General features: G+C 34.9%; 1 protein-coding gene across 1 annotated transcript in view; it reads left to right on the top strand.

Annotated features, from left to right (window-relative positions):
* Nucleotides 1-16182, top strand: part of CNTNAP4 (contactin associated protein family member 4) — a gene marked incomplete at both ends in the record, with an annotated part of 249960 nt that overhangs the window by 69760 nt on the left and 164018 nt on the right. Inside the window, one exon of the mRNA XM_082337582.1 lies at nt 7017-7210. Within this exon, the coding sequence (XP_082193708.1) occupies nt 7017-7210 (194 nt within the window). The remainder of the gene's footprint in view (nt 1-7016; nt 7211-16182) is intronic.

Here is a 16182-nt window from a genome sequence, read left to right as displayed (position 1 = left end):
CTGTTCAGCATCTTTAGCTATTTAGATTCTTCCTGATAATTACTTTTCTTGTACTTTGCTAGTGTGTAAATGGGAGTTTCTAATTGCATCAGCTTGGTTTCTTAGATTGCCTTATTTAAGCACCGGAGAACTAAAATCTAGAAGACAGAGGTTCGATCCCAGTATTCATCCTCTTCCTTAGTTCTGTTACTCAAGAGACTTTTCTAAGGACCCAAGTGAGTTCTGACCTGATAGTAATCCATCAACACTGTTTATCAGGTATTCCCCTTTCCCCCATCCCTGTCATCAGTCAATAAACTTTTAGAGAATAAAATCCTTTCAGTGTTTACTTAAGTGTAAGCCCACAGTTTTGTAATTCTCCATTTGTGAAAGAGGATGCCTTGCTGTTCAGGTTAAGAAAGGAAATAATGTCAGATTTTGGTATTTTAGGGTTTTTTTGGGTGCTGTAAAACACTTCATTTGACTTTTCTAAGCCTAGGAAGCCTCAGTGGTCAATTACTTGCATGTAGAAAATCTGCTTTGTAATATGTGTAGCCAAATTTATCCCTGGTGCAACTTTATTGACTTCAAATTAAAATCAGCTTCTGTTAAATGATCCATATGGGAAATAACACAGCTTGGTTAATCAAAGGAAAGTATCCTTTATGATGTGTGTTATTTTAAACTTGGATTTTTACTTATATGCATTGCTTGCAGTTATTGAGATTAAATATGCAGAAAACAGACTGAATTTGAAACTGGTACAAATGGTAATTCTGGCTGAATGGTATAATGAACTGCATGTGAAGAAACTGGTGTGAATGCATATATGAGTGTGATCTGTATTGTGGTATACATAACAACATGGGCAACAGTAGTCAGAGCAGGATGAACAAGTATCGGGGTGCTGTTCGTACAAAGGTGGAATCTTTTTATCAGTTTCTATTCTCTGTAGCTCAGAGTTTTTAAAATGAAGCAAAAGGAGCCTGGGAGCCTGACATCTACAGAGACCCAGTTTGGAAAGTTTAGGCATCACCTAATTAATGTAAAATAAATAAATAAATAAATAAATAAAAATAAAAATTCCAAATAAATAAATAAATAATCACATTTTCCTCAGTCATTTCTAATTTTGTTCTTTTGTAGCTATTTGCTAACTTTGCTAATTTTTCTATTTTCAATATCTTAATGATAATGATATTGTCACCCTTGTGACGCTAAGGAATTATGAAAATGCATGTGCTTAAAACGCATATCCTAGCACACAGGAGACAGGATGAGGAATTAATACCTATTCAGCATTGTGATATATTTATATCGGTGTATATGGGCGAAGGCAGAGGATATTTAACCTCCAAAACCAAGGAAAACATTCTCATAGAATTTAAACTATATGTGAACTGCATAAGAACAAAAATCTTCTAGAAATGTAGGCAATCTGAAGGAAAGCAAGTCTTCTCCTGTAAATTTAGTGTCTAAATCTAGACAGATTACAGGACTATAATCTTGTTTATAATTTAGCAACTAAAATGACTAAGAAATTGTTGACTAAACTGTGAGCTGATTGCTTTAATGAATAACACCTCCTTGTATAACTTCTCCAGAAAAGCATTGTGCATTACTTGAGGGGAAGGTGTGAAGAAACCCTAATATATTGTCACTTAACTCACATGAAAATGAATGTTATAGCATTGTAAAAACAGAAATCAAGAATAATGAATGTTCACAAGGCAAACTTTGGTTCAATAATATATGAAAGATGCATGATTGCTTAGATTTTATATCTAGCACAAATCAATCAATTTTAATGCATTAAAAATATCAAGAGCTTAGGAAATTTTCCCATCATTTAATCCTCAGTGTATTTATGAATATTACATAAGATGAAGGAGTTGACTTATAAATTGGTATGAACAAGTGACTGCTGGAAACTTCCAACTTTGATTTAATCACTGCTAGGCTGGATGAAACCAGCCTCCCAGTAACCATAGACACTCCATTAACCTGTCAGCCATCAAGGTAAGCTGGCAAGTTGCTACTAAAATGGGGTTGAAAAACAGAGATTCATGAGTTAAGAAAAAAAGTACTTCTGAAAAAGTATGAGGTTGCTCGATGTGTTCAGTACATTAATGAACTTTAATGAGAATTACACTGTATCTGTGCAAACTTTTTTTCAAACATTTATATTAAAGAACAACAGGAATAGGAAGAACTGACATTAAATAGAATCAAGAAATTTTACTTATCGTGCAACTTCAAGTCATCATGTTCTTCATAAAAAGGAACTGTGTAATGCCTGGTTTTTTTAACAGAAATCAAGCATGAAACTTGCATGTTTTTGCAGCCTGAATGTAGATTTTTGGTATAGTGCATGCAAATAATCTCAGTACAGGCAAGAGACAGTGGAAAATAAAGAGGGTTAAACACCTCCTGAGACAAAGTTAAAAAAAAAAAAAGTATCTCTAGATATAGGTTGTCTCACTTGTGGCTATTAGAAAATACAGTAAGAGAGAATGGAAGAAAATGTATGCTTTCCATAAAGAAAAGTTAGATAATTAAGGTGAAGGCTGCAAAGTCAATCATTCAGTTTAGGGATGACAATGTGATGTTCTTTCTGTAAATCTTAGTTTAGCCCTGTGTGTTCATACATTTTAGTACAGTCTTGATTAACGTACAAAGTATCTGCATCCTCACACAGACTCTTGAGGACCTTCCCAGATCTCCCCAGAAACATCCACACCACACAGCATGAACATCTCACAAGCCTTTCAAGTTTTCAACAAGATCCTTTTGACATCTGTTATGCCACCAACTTCTGTGCATAGAATCATAGAATGGGTTATCTTGGAAAAGACCTCTAAGATCATCAAGTTCAACCATTAACCTGGCACTGCCAAGTCCACCACTAAACCATGTCCTCAAGCACCACGTCTACCCATCTTTTAAATACCTCCACGGATGGAGACTCAACCACTTCCCTGGGCAGCCTGTTCCAATGCCTGACTGCCCTTTCAGTGAAGAAGTTTTTCCTAATATCCAACCTAAACATCCCCTGGCGCAGCTTGAGGTCGTTTCCTCTCGTCCTATCACTTGTTACATGGGAGAAGAGACCGACCCCCACCTCACTACAACCTCCTTTCAGGTAGTTGTAGAGAGCAAGAAGGTCTCCCCTCAGCCTCCTCTTCTCCACACTAAACAACCCCAGTTCCCTCAGCCGCTCTTCATAAGACTTCTGCTCTAGACCCTTCACCAGCTTCGTTGCCCTCCTCTGGACACACTCCAGCACCTCGATGTCCTTCTTGTAGTGAGGGGCCCAAAACTGAACACAGTACTCAAGGTGCGGCCTCACCAGTGCCGAGTACAGGGGCACTGGCCACACTATTCCTGATACAAGCCAGGATGCCATTGGACTTCTTTGCCACCTGAGTGTCCCACACGTGCCGTGTGATGGCACTCATGATGATCTGTTCCATGACCTTTCCCGGCACCGAGGTCAGGCTGACAGGCCTGTAGTTCCCCACATCCTCCTTCTGACCCTTCTTGTAGAGGGGTGTCACATTTGCTAACTTCCAGTCATCTGGGACCTCCCCGGTTGACCAGGACTGCTGATAAATGATGGAGAGTGGCTTGGCCAGCTCCTCTGCCAGCTCCCTCAGTACCCTCGGTTGGATCCCGTCTGGCCCCATAGACTTGTGTGCATTCAGGTGGAGAAGCAGGTCAGTGACTGCCACCTCTTCAACAAATGGGACTTCATTCTGCATCCTCTCTCCATCTCCCAGCTCAGGGGCCTGAAAACCCCAAGGATGACCAGTCTGACTATTAAAGCCTGAGGCAAAGAAGGCATTAAGTACGTCAGCCTTCTCCTCATCCTTCACGGCAATGTTTCCCTCCGCATCCAACAAAGGATGGAGATTCTCCCTGGCCCTCCTTTTGTCACTGATATATTTGTAAAATCATTTTTTGTTACCTTTAACGGCGGTGGCCCGTTTCAGTTCTAGCTGGGCCCTTGCCTTTCTAGTCTTCTCCCTGCATAACCTCACAACATCCTTGTAGTCCTCCTGAGTCACCTGCCCCTTCTTCCAATGGTGGTAGGGACCACGCTCAGCCAGCATGGGTTTATGAAAGGGAGGTCCTGCTTGACTAACATGGTCTCCTTCTATGGCAAGGTGACCCACTTAGTGGATGAGGGGAAGGCTGTGGATATTGTCTACTTGATGGCTACAAGCTCTTTAGAAGGGATAGGCAAGGAAGGAGAGGTGGTGGGGTAGCCTTGTACGTTAGAGAGTGTTTTGATTGTCTAGAGCTCAACGAAGGTAATGGTAAGTTTGAGTGCTTCTAGGTAAAGATCAGAGGGAAGGCCAACAAGGCAGATATCCTGGTGGGAGTCTGTTATAGACCACCCAACCAGGTTGAGGAAACATAAAAAGTATTCTACAAGCGGTTGGCTGAAGTCTCACAATCTCTAGCCCTTGTTCTCGTGGGAGGCTTCAACTTACCAGATCTCTGCTGGAAATACAACACACCAGAGAGAAAGCAGTCTCGAAGGTTCCTGGAGCGTGTGGTAGATAGATAACTTCCTGACGCAGCTGGTAAGCGAGCCAGCCAGGGGAGGTGCCCCGCTGGACCTGCTGTTTATGAACAGAGAAGGCCTGGTGGGTGATGTAGTGGTCAGAGGCTGTCTTGGGCTCAGCGACCATGAAATTACAGAGTTTTCAATTCCTGGAGAAGTAAGGAAGGGGGGTCAGCAAAACCTCTACCCTGAACTTTAGAAGGGCAGACTCATGACAGTCTATGTAATTACATTTGCCTCCTTTAAGTGCAGAATACCACTTTTACATTATACTTATTTTCACTGAATATCTATCTTAGGTAAATGCTCTTTTCTTTGCTTCCTGTTCTCCATCTTCATTTTCAGAGACATGTCTGTATTTCTTCTGTTAGATGTAGTCAGTTAAGTGTTTACTTAAGGAAGAACATATTCTTTGTCAGAACTCACATTTATTAGACAGTTCAAATTTTGAAGGAATATGTTTTCAGAAACTGTTAATCGTTGCCCATTTTGTCAACTTGCATGTACAAACATTGGGTTTTTTGAGTTATGTGATGTGAATATTCCATCAGAATTGTTTTCTTATTATCCTTTTTGAAAAAATATTCTAAATTTATTGGGAAAGGGCATGGGTGGGATAAAATGGTTGTCTTCAAGTTGTGCTGAGACTAACTGTAGCTGTATTTAAATTAGTTTGCTAAATAATTGTATTACTAATTATGATTATGTGAAAATTCAAATCCCCACTCAGCTACAGTTTCCATGACAAACAGGTTCATAAAGAAACTATGGAAAGTTCATATGTAGAAAATGCTATAGATATAACCTGGATCTGATGTCTCCACTTATGAAGAAATGAATAAAAGGAGTAACTCAATGGGATTTTAGGCAAAATATCTCAAAGTATTTACGTGAAGTTCTAAATCCTGATTTAGGTAAAGAGCTAAAAAAAATTTTAAAAATCTACACAGCATTTAACTCCGCCCGTAGATTTAAATCTGTTACATTTTAATTAGTTCATAAATGTGCGGACAAAGGAATTGTTACATACATGAAGCTTTATGTATTTCTCTCAGCTCTTTCCACTTACCTTGCTTTGTAGAATGAACTTCACTTTTTGTGGCTTATGAACACCTACATGATTTCCCACCATTTCATTTTTAAATGACAGTTGTAAATCCCTAAGTAGCAATTCTTTTCTTTTTTTTTAAAGAAGGTAATGTTAAGAACTTGACTCATGACCCTGAACAGAATTAAACCATATGTGATGTTTTATTTATGAAATGTTACGCATCTTGAAGCCTATACAAACATAAGATTGGACTGCAGTTGTCTATTTCCATATAATACAGTGTTTATTGATTGTTGTGGGAACTAGATATATCTGTTCTTCTTGTTCTGTATCTGTATGCTTTGAAAACTTTTCAAGGTGCCTCTTATGTTATGTGAGTTTGTCTGAATTAGATCCAAATCTGCGCTTATGAAATAGATCTTTTATCATTTGTTGTCACCCCATTCTCTAATAAAACCCACCAGATGCTAACCATGTCTGAATACTTGCAAATTTTGCAAAATATTTTCATAAAACAACAATTTTTTTCTTATGAGACTGTTTGCGACCAGCCCTTGGGCTTTTCCATACAACTTTACAGACAAGGTAGTAGCCTGATCTGAGTAAATAAAGGCAAACTAAGGAAGACAAGGGAGAACAGGATTCATATGATGTATTTCTTCATTTCAGCATGTCTTTCTGATTAGATAAAATGCTGTAGGAGTTTTATGTAGAGCTATATGTTTTGAGTTAAGCTTTATCTTTGAGAACTGGTCTCTCTCCTGATTGAAACTGCATGTGTATACCTCACACTGTCTTACTGTTTTGCCCGCAAATTGGTTGGTTGCTTTAAGAGGCGTGTGTAAATTTATCATTGAACTGTGCTTTATTGCTTCATATACAAATCTGTGTATCCAGGACTCACAGAACAGAATAATGCAGAATCATTCAGGTTAGACAGGACCTCAGGAGATCTTCTAGTCCATATACAATGAAATTGAGATGTATAAAACAAATAAACAAAATTCTGAGGTTTTGACTTGAAGCACTTTGTCCAATTGGATAAGAATTACTCTGTATAACTCATTACAAAAGCTAGAGAGAGAAAAAAGGGAGTGAATAAATTCACAATGACTTTTAATAGTTATAATTTGTTAGATATATCAAGTAATCTGCATAAATTTTTATGATAGTTGCTAAATAATATCAAGACAGTTTTGGTGCAACTATATCTTGAATTAGAATTGTAGAATCATAGAATGGTTCGGGTTGGAAAGGACCTTTAAACATCATCTAGGTTCAAACCCCTGCCTTGGACAAGGACATCTTTCACTAGATCAGGTTGCTCAAATGAATTAATTTATTTTCACATATACAAGTTTTGTGTTAACTTGCTTCTTTTAGGAATGCATTTTAATCTTTTTCTTTCTTTTTAAGGTGCTGGTGGCTGGTCTCCACTTGCGTCCAATAAATATCAATGGCTTCAGATTGATCTTGGTGAAAGAACTGAGATTACTGCTGTTGCTACTCAAGGTGGTTACGGAAGTTCCGATTGGGTAACAAGCTACCTTCTGATGTTTAGTGATAGTGGACGAAACTGGAAGCAGTATCGTCAAGAAGAAAGCATTTGGGTATGTTCTTTCAATAATGAGAATTAAGTTTCTGCAGAAGACTTAAAATACTTGTGCTATACATTGTTGCAAATATAAGCAAAGAAGTGGAATATAAAGAACTGCACTGAAAGTGTTTAGATAATTAAATATACAAACTAAATTAGCTTTTGATAAAACAAAAGGCTGTAAAAAGCAAACAAACATCTAAAACCTAGCCTTTGCATTACTCCATTAACTGTCAAGGAGGTATTCTGAGAACTAAAACTGTACTGTAAAATCTCTTTTGTGTTGCTATGTATGGCTAAAGTTGTTTTCCCAAAGTATTGATCCCAATGTGTTAAACCTGTCTTTTTAATTAGGAAAATAATAATAATAATAATAATAATAATAATAATAATAATAATAATAATAATAATAATAATAATAATAATAATAATAATAATAATAATAATAATAATATTTTCTTTATTTTTTCTGGGACATTTAATCTGCTTGTAAAAATAGAAAGAAGCAACACAAAGAAATCAAAATCACAACGAAATAAATCCCAGTTTATTTAAAAACAAATACATCCTAAGCAATATTTATATTTTGGTTATATAATTCAGAGTCTAGTTTCTGATGTTCAAACCAATTATCTACTGTTAGCTTTGTAGCTAATAATAGTTAATAAGCCTTGCTATGTTCATCACCTTCTATTCACATGAATTTTATTGAGATCAAAGGGCAAGCAATACCAGAGAGATGATGTCCGAAATCCACATGGAAATTTGAATGATATGGTTCTAGACCAGAGTTGCATCTTTCCTTGATCCCCAGTGATTAGCAGCTTGGACTAAAGTAAGACTATTGGCACTTGTGGTCTACAATTTTATCCTGTCAAGTTACTTCTGTCCTTTTGTCCATAGAAAGAGATGATTCATTTTTAAATTTTACTAAGCTTTAGGCTTCAGTTGTTTCTTGCTGCAGTTAAACATTATATTAAAATGTATTTTGTTTTATGCATTTTAATTTTGTTGATTTTTGATTCAAAATGTTCTTGTCACTCTTTTTGTCAAACCCCATCTATGATATAATGATATTATGCAATGACTTACTTATTGCATAATTATCCTTCTTTTTGAATTTGCTACATACTTCCACTTCAGACTGTGTTTTCTTAACAAAGAGAAATAAATGAGTTTCTAATCCATATGGCTGTGGGGATTGAGAAAGAAAAACAATTTTCCAAATGTTAAATGAGCATAAGCTGCTACAATATTGTCTTTACCCATCTTCAGACAGACTGACAAGACAAATCTGACAGGTAGAGATGCTTGATCTCTTCAGTGAGGGCTCTTTTGAAATCCCATATTGGTATTGCAAGCAGTGATGTAGATAGCTATTTCTTGAATATTGCCACCAGTAAAATATCAAGCAAAAGTTAAAAAAAAAAATTGTTAGATGCTGATGCAGCCATTAGGGTAAGGAGGTTGTTAGATCTGTAGGAGGGGAAAAGTAAGGCTTCAATTCCATTATCTCAAACTTAATAAAAAAATGATTATTTTAATGATTGCAATGCAGATTGGAAGTATGGCTTGCAGGCAGTGATGCATAATTCAAGGATGTAAACCATCAAATTCAGGGAAAGTCTATTGATCTTTTTTATGTATCTTTATTTAGGAGTTCTGCTTCTAGGGGAACATATTTTCTCTTTTCTAAACTAATGCATAGATGCAGTCTTGGAATGAAACTCTTAAATCTCTATTTATTTTATAGATTTTCTCTGACTGTTATCTATTTATGTTAAGTCTTCTTAAATGAAGTGCCCAAGTTCATTTCAGGCAAGAACTTCCTACCTTTTATGGTACCTACTCTGTTATTTCTGTCCTCTTTTTAACTGAGTCATTGCCCTATTAGAAGACTGTTTACCAGAGGTAACTTTTTTCCTTTTTTTTTTTTTTTGACTACTACTGTGCATTAGAAAGATGGAAGATACCCAGTTTTGAGGGCCCTGTGTTGCTATAAGTACTTCAGAATTCTTTGCTGTATTTAAGGATTTGCACTTTGTAACCACTCTTTCTAAACTTAAGCAGAAAATATACTTATCTTCTATACAATTTCACAGCTCCCTACTTTTTTTTTCCTTTTCAGCAGTTAGTTTTGAATTGTCTTTGTCACCTTATGGCTTATGTTAGCTTAAGTTTCTGAACCTCTTGTCATCAGTGAAGCTGATCACAGTTTTTTCACTCACTGTAAAATTTTTATAACAATTGAGATGCAAAGAGGACTATCTAGGCATCTGCAAATGATCTAGCTATAAAAACTCTCTTATAGTCTGTGGAAAAGGTAGTCTTTTCTAAGGCTGGTTGCTCTGACCTTAGATGTCTTTGTTAGGTTGAAATGAATCATGTACAACTATCTTACTCCTCCCCCATCTATAAATTGTTTCATTGTTTATTGGTGCAGAATTTCGATGTAGATATTCTAAAGTTAGGTGAGATGAATCTCTCTTCCCCTCTTGTGGCTGCTAAAAATGATTTGTTTTCAAAATATTCTGCATATTAGGAATTAATTTATAAGGAATCATGGTGACTGTAGTCTTTACTTATGCAATACACCTTGATCTCAGTCTTCTCATTGACAGTTTACTGATGACCTAAATGTGTGCCTTACTTGCTATCTTATACCTGTAAGGAGTTTCTCTCTCATGTAGATTTTATTTATTATTTAAAATCCTTTAGTTACTAAAGAAACTTTTGAAATACTAACTCCATTATGGTTACTAGGACTTCTCTCATTGTAGATAAAGTATTAAGTATAGTTAGGTATAGTTTTTTAGTATTTTTTTTCTCAGTTCAACAAAAAAAATCTATTTGCACACTCATTTTGTTTTCTTTCCTCACTGGCATAACGATCACTGTCTTTTTAAAAGTTATCGCTAAGTATTTTCTGCACTGCTCTTGATACATATGTTAAGATTTTTCAGGCAGCAATTCCTAAGATCATTATTAACACATTTTTAAAAGTTGGTACAGTTCTGGCCAAGATATAATTTTCAAGTGAAGCAGTCGTTATTAATGGTAAAATACATATCTTTGGAGAGAAAACTTTCCCTTTAAGAAGGATTAGTTTAATCTTGTAAAGAGATTAATTCAAATTATTTTTTATTTTCTTTAATGTTATGGTAAATGTAAATGTGTTTGAACAAGGAATGTTGCGTGTCTTTATGTCTATGTTCTTCAACCTATTTCTATTTTTTCCATTCCTTATGGTATAATTTGAGATGCAGTAAAGCCCAACCTCCCAAGCCCAAACTTTTGCATAGTGTTTTTTTTTTTTTTACCTCTAAAATGAGCAGTGTTTGCAAAACTGTTTGTATATTAAGCTATCAGATTTTTACTCTAGAAAATAAAATTGTTTTCACTTGTTTTCTTTCAAACTTCAGGAGGTATACAGTAAAACATCATAAAAAATGTACAGTAAACTTAAACTTCCATTCAAGAAACGTTAAGAAAAATTTTATGTCTTTAAATATTACCTTTAATATCAGTACTGCTATTATTTCTTCCTAGCAATTTGTATTCTAGATATCATCACTGGTATTTTATCTATGAGGAATCTCATACATTAATCCTTTTAACTAGTGTAGTTTCTAGTTTTAACTAATTTCATAGCTTTGTATCACAAATGTTTCTATGCTGTGTAGTCTCTCCTTAACATTACTAATTAAATGTTTCTTTTAAAAGGAGAATAATAAGGTAAACAGAGATTATATTCTCCATCATCTTCGAAAGGAAGAGCTAAGAGAGGGGTAAAGGAGGAGTGCAATTTACAGTTTGAATGACAAGTTTCCCATGGCTGATGATAGTTTCAGTGAAAACATTAGTGACACAGCTCATGGGGAAATATATCACAATGCCATTCATTAGCAGGAGTTTTGAAGAAGAAAAGAAATACAATTTATCTTCAGTTAAAAGTTGACCATTTCTTCTCTGATACAGCTGGGAAAATACACAGAAGTTCAGCCTTTGGTTTTGTTGGTTTGTTGTTTTTTTTTTTTTTTTTTTTTTTTTTTTTTCCTGAGAGAATAATGATTTATCCATTCCACAACTATGACCCAATTTTCAGTTTTATTTTTTTGAATCTTTCTTCTAAAATTTATGTCCAAAGCAGAGGAATTACAAGTAATATTTATACAATGTTAGCTAAAGTTTGGGGAAATTCTGACCATTTTTGTAACATCTATTTTAAAAGGCAAATCTTTGTGGTATAGAAGTATGTTTATGTCTGTGTATGTTTGTATGTGTATTTAAGTTCTCAGGTCTATTTTCCATTTTATTTACCTTAGCTGAAGTTAAAGCTGGAAGTTTGTTTTATCATAATTTTCTTAATCTTGTGAGTTTGCATAGAAGTAGTTTCTTTCAAACAGTTACTGTTCTGTTGGTATGTAATAAAATTGTATGAATGTTGAATGATTTGTTATGCATGCATTGATACATGTATTCCCAAATTCCTCTTTAAAGGATTCAGGGTGTTAGAGTTTATTGGAAACTTCTCATGCTGTAAAATGACTCGCCATTATGGAAAGTTCCAGGTTAAGGAATACCGAATCACAAGTATTCTGTGATAGTCACATTCTACAATTCAAGAGTGTGGAATTGCTTTACTGTTTTCGTGAAGCTGGTGGCTTTTCCTCAATCTCAGAGATTCACGTGTTTGCTACAAGCTATGATCCTTCTCCTTGGAGACAAATCAGAGTCACTGTTCTGATCATAATCTGCTTCACTGTAAAAGCAAAAGTCTGTATCTATATACTACTTTGCTGGACTTCTGTTAAGTACTTCTATGAACCAAAACAATTTTCTATTGATTCCTTCTGCAGCCCAAGGCATAGATAATTTCAATGGGTATGCCATCACTGCCTTTTCATTAGGTACAGATTCCAAATGTTGTGACTTCAGTACACAGACTGGCGTGTCACTTTTTCTGTTGCTACTCTCAGAAAATAACAAACCTCTTTACCTATGAACTAAAGTAGGGCAGATGGTGATGACTTCAACACAGTTGGTTCTGATGTGCCTATATTTGTCATAGCTTGTTCATCATTCACTTGCCTTGCATTTTCAGCCAAAAAACTCCCAACAGAACAGTTTTAACTACTTGACTCAACTATGTAACTCAAGGACATATAACTTAGTTGTAACTGACCTCTGTCTTTCTGTAACATCCTCAAAGAGAAAATCATCACAGAGTTTGCCAGATTGTATAATGTATGTGTAAAAACTCCAAAGTGCACCAGTATCTTTACAGGGGTTAAGAGAAAAATATTTGCAGCTTTAAATTTTTAAATTATTCCTTGTAAAGAACAGTAGCATAAAACATAAGCAAACTGTGTTTTATTTTATCATGTAGATTAAAAACCCTCTGCATCCTATGCAGAGTGTGTGTTTTAAATAAAAAAAAAAATGAAAAAAGAAACTGAATGTGTATCCCAAAATTGTAAATTGTGTCATTGGCATCAAAATGTCTTGTCTCTGAAATGTTCTGTTTTAGGAAGATTTGTTAAAATAACAACAGGTGCAGTCATGGCATGACTATCATCCAAAACATTAGATATACAAATCCAATTCACGAAACCAAGACCCACAAGGATGGGAATCAGCAAGACAGTAGTGAAAAATGGTGATTATCAAAATCCGTGCAGGCCAGAAGTAAATTTCCTTCTATATTGAATTACATGAAAAATTCTCAGGATCTGAAAATGAGAGATGGTACTTCAAAGTTTAATGGCACATAAACAAATTAGCTGTGTCATGCTAGCTTAAGACGATAATTTGAAGACTTTCACCTTTAAAAATTTTTGTGTTATTAAGGTAAACATCAAATGTACTTCTTTTTTATAGAGTATGCAGAATGATATTATATAAGCTTTTGTAGTTTTTTAGTATTATATTTTCTTCTTTATTTCACCATTATAATATAGTGTTCCATACATAAATAGTTCCAGATATTAAAAAAAATACAAATCATTTTTTTCCAGAGCCCTTTAGATGGTATATGTAACAGTGCATATCCATATGGTGTTATTTATCTATTGTAATAATGTTTTTCTGTCACTGAATATAGTTATGGCAAGGAAATAATTTTATATTGTGTAGCACAATTGGCTTATTTCACAGCTTAAGGTAACATACAGGGTTTTTTTGGTTGCGTGTGTTTTGGGGGTGGCATGTTTCTGAGTAAGAGATGAGTACTGGAAGGGGGCATTATTATCTTCCATTGAACCCATACAAGATGTGTCCAAAGAAGAGTCTAAAATCCCATCCAAGATAAGAAAGATGAGGTTCAGTGAAAAAGGGTTGAATACTGAAACATTTATTGAATTCAGACATCTAAAATGTTTGATTAGTCTGTTATTTCACTTGATGTGAGGAGGAGAATACAGACAGGTGAATAATTTATAACTAATAATTTATTCAATGAACTTTTGCATTTTCTACCTGAGAATTGTCTGTTAGAGTGTGATTTCCATAAATGAATTTGCTATTTTCATATTATTTGTAGAATAGTGCTTTTAAAAATAGTTTGTGAATTTTATTCAGCTTGCTACAGCATTCAGGAATATATCCTGGGCTGTTTTCAATATGTACACAGATCACAGTGATGTGTTTAAATTTTCCAACTAAGTAACCATAAATGTTAAGATCAGGGCTTCCTGAGTAAAAGTTCAGAATAATAAATTTGAAATTAATTTTCCAGAAGAATTCTGTACTAATTTCATGACACTGTGGTGAATATATTTACAATACCCCATGAACTAGAAAATTGTGGGCAGGGAAAACAAATGAGATAAGAAAATGGTTAAAATAATTTAAGTTAAAAAAGATTATGAGTGCTCAGTTTTAACATCTGCACAGTTCTAGAGGAAATTAAATCCAAGAGTCTTGGAACAGTTAATCTTGTGGATATTTCTAGTAATATCTGATTTCTTGCCCTTCCTCATTGGTTCCACAGCAGCTGTTATCTTTTGTAATTGTCAGAAATAGTACATTGAATAACATTTTCAAAGCTCTTTGATCACCTGGTAAAACATTATAGAATGACACAAAACCTGTCCTCTTTGTCTTCCTTGCAACATAAACAATGTTTTGGTGTAGGTACATGCATATACCTACATCCACAAATGCAGAGATATATTCCACCATAGAAAACTGACTGATACAGATTCTAATCAAGAGAATTTGCATAAAAATAAACCTTATATGTCTCTATAATTGGGAGAGATACAGGCAGACTGATGCCAGGTAATATTGCTCAAACAGTGTTTTGCCCAATTTTTGCATGGGGAAGAAGCTTACAAGTGTGTAGTTGAAATACAAAAAGAGAAACAGTTGAGTGGAGAAAAATGCTGGGGGATGCAGGAAGAAGCAAAAAGAAGAAACCAAAGGAGGAGAATACTCTGACTTGGGGTAAAAGGAGCTTGAAGGGAAAACTGAAAAATGCAGTATGAAGAAAATCAGAGATACAAGGAAGCTTGGAAGGAATGATAAATGCATGGGTCTGCTGTGCAGAAGCTTTTGTGAAACTGGTTGCACTCATAAACTTCCATTTATGATGAGGACATTATGATATTTATCTAAAACATTAAAATTTCTGAACTTAACTTTTAAGCTTTTGGATTTCTGTATCCACTTCTGTTTAAAATGCACTCTGACCACACTGCCATTTTTGGACACTTAAATGGCAATCTAATAAGGCTAATTTAGCAGTCACAATGATTAATGCCCTGTATAAAATAACTTACAGTAGGTGAAGAGATAAATGCATGTGTCAAGGTTAACCTGTCCCAGAATATTTATATAAGCTAAAAGGAAGAAAAAAAAGATTGAAACATCAGCAAATAATGCAGTGTTCTAAATAAAATCCAGATAAATTGTGTGGCTAAACATTAAAGAAATAATTAATGCCATAACAGGTAAAATATATATTGTCACTGCATATATTATGGCAGTCCATATGTGGGGAAAAAAAAGTTACATGCACACAGCTAAAGAAACCATATTTAACTAAGGACAAGATGCCTTAAAAATACACAAGTCCAGCAACATGTAGTAGTAAATGTTCTACTAGAATTAGACATTCACAGGTTAGTTTTAATGTATGTGTTAATATTGTGGTCATTAAATTGCCTAGATGAACAGAAGCTTTGAGAACCAAATTTTAATGTGTTAGGATGATACTTTGTTATTTTCAAGACTACTGCCCAGGTAAACTATTAACCTAGCATGAGAGTTGGATTCTGGGACTGGTCTTGATCAGAGCTCTTTTTCTGACAGTTACGTGCTGCATCAGGATCACCTTAAGAGAAAGAGGTAGAAAAGCAACTACAATTTGCTGTATTTGCATAGTATAAGAGAAACAGCAAGTAGCCAGTTCATTGCTTCTGCCTTTCTCTGCACCTTTAGTTAGAGAGTTTGTGCTATAACAGCCTGAGCATGACTTTGCACTTCTAATATGCACAAATCCTGGAAAACGCAGTGCTATTATCTTGAGTTGGTTTTATAAATATCAATAGTAGTTTTTCATGAAGGTAATTATTTTCTTTAGACCTCTGATTATCTCTAATCTAAATATGGTGACAGTGGCACACTGTTTTTCCATGAAAATAATTCACTGTGATAGATGCTGAATTATTATACATTGTTTCTACTGATTGATTGTCTTAAAGTCAATAACATTTTAATAGCCACTCTGTGAAAAATACTGTACGAAGTATTACAACTAGAAAAAAATGTTTGAGTTCTTTGCCTCTCAGGTGTTGGCTGTTCTAGAGTGATATGGTACTGATCATATCATTCTCATACTAATATGAAATATTTGTTCTTGAACCCATATTGCTGCCTGAAAATGGCTTATGATGGATGGGAAAAATTGTCCTGTGGATAGGAAAATATTGTCCCTATTTTCTGCAACAGACAGATTGTGAACATTGCAGATGACTTAAGGAA

Source organism: Platalea leucorodia (assembly GCF_965183815.1).
Source record: "Platalea leucorodia genome assembly, chromosome: Z".
In the NCBI taxonomy this organism is placed as follows: Eukaryota; Metazoa; Chordata; class Aves; order Pelecaniformes; family Threskiornithidae; genus Platalea; species Platalea leucorodia.
The sequence above is the reverse complement of the archived record's forward strand: the minus strand, read 5'-3'. Positions and strand labels throughout refer to the sequence as shown.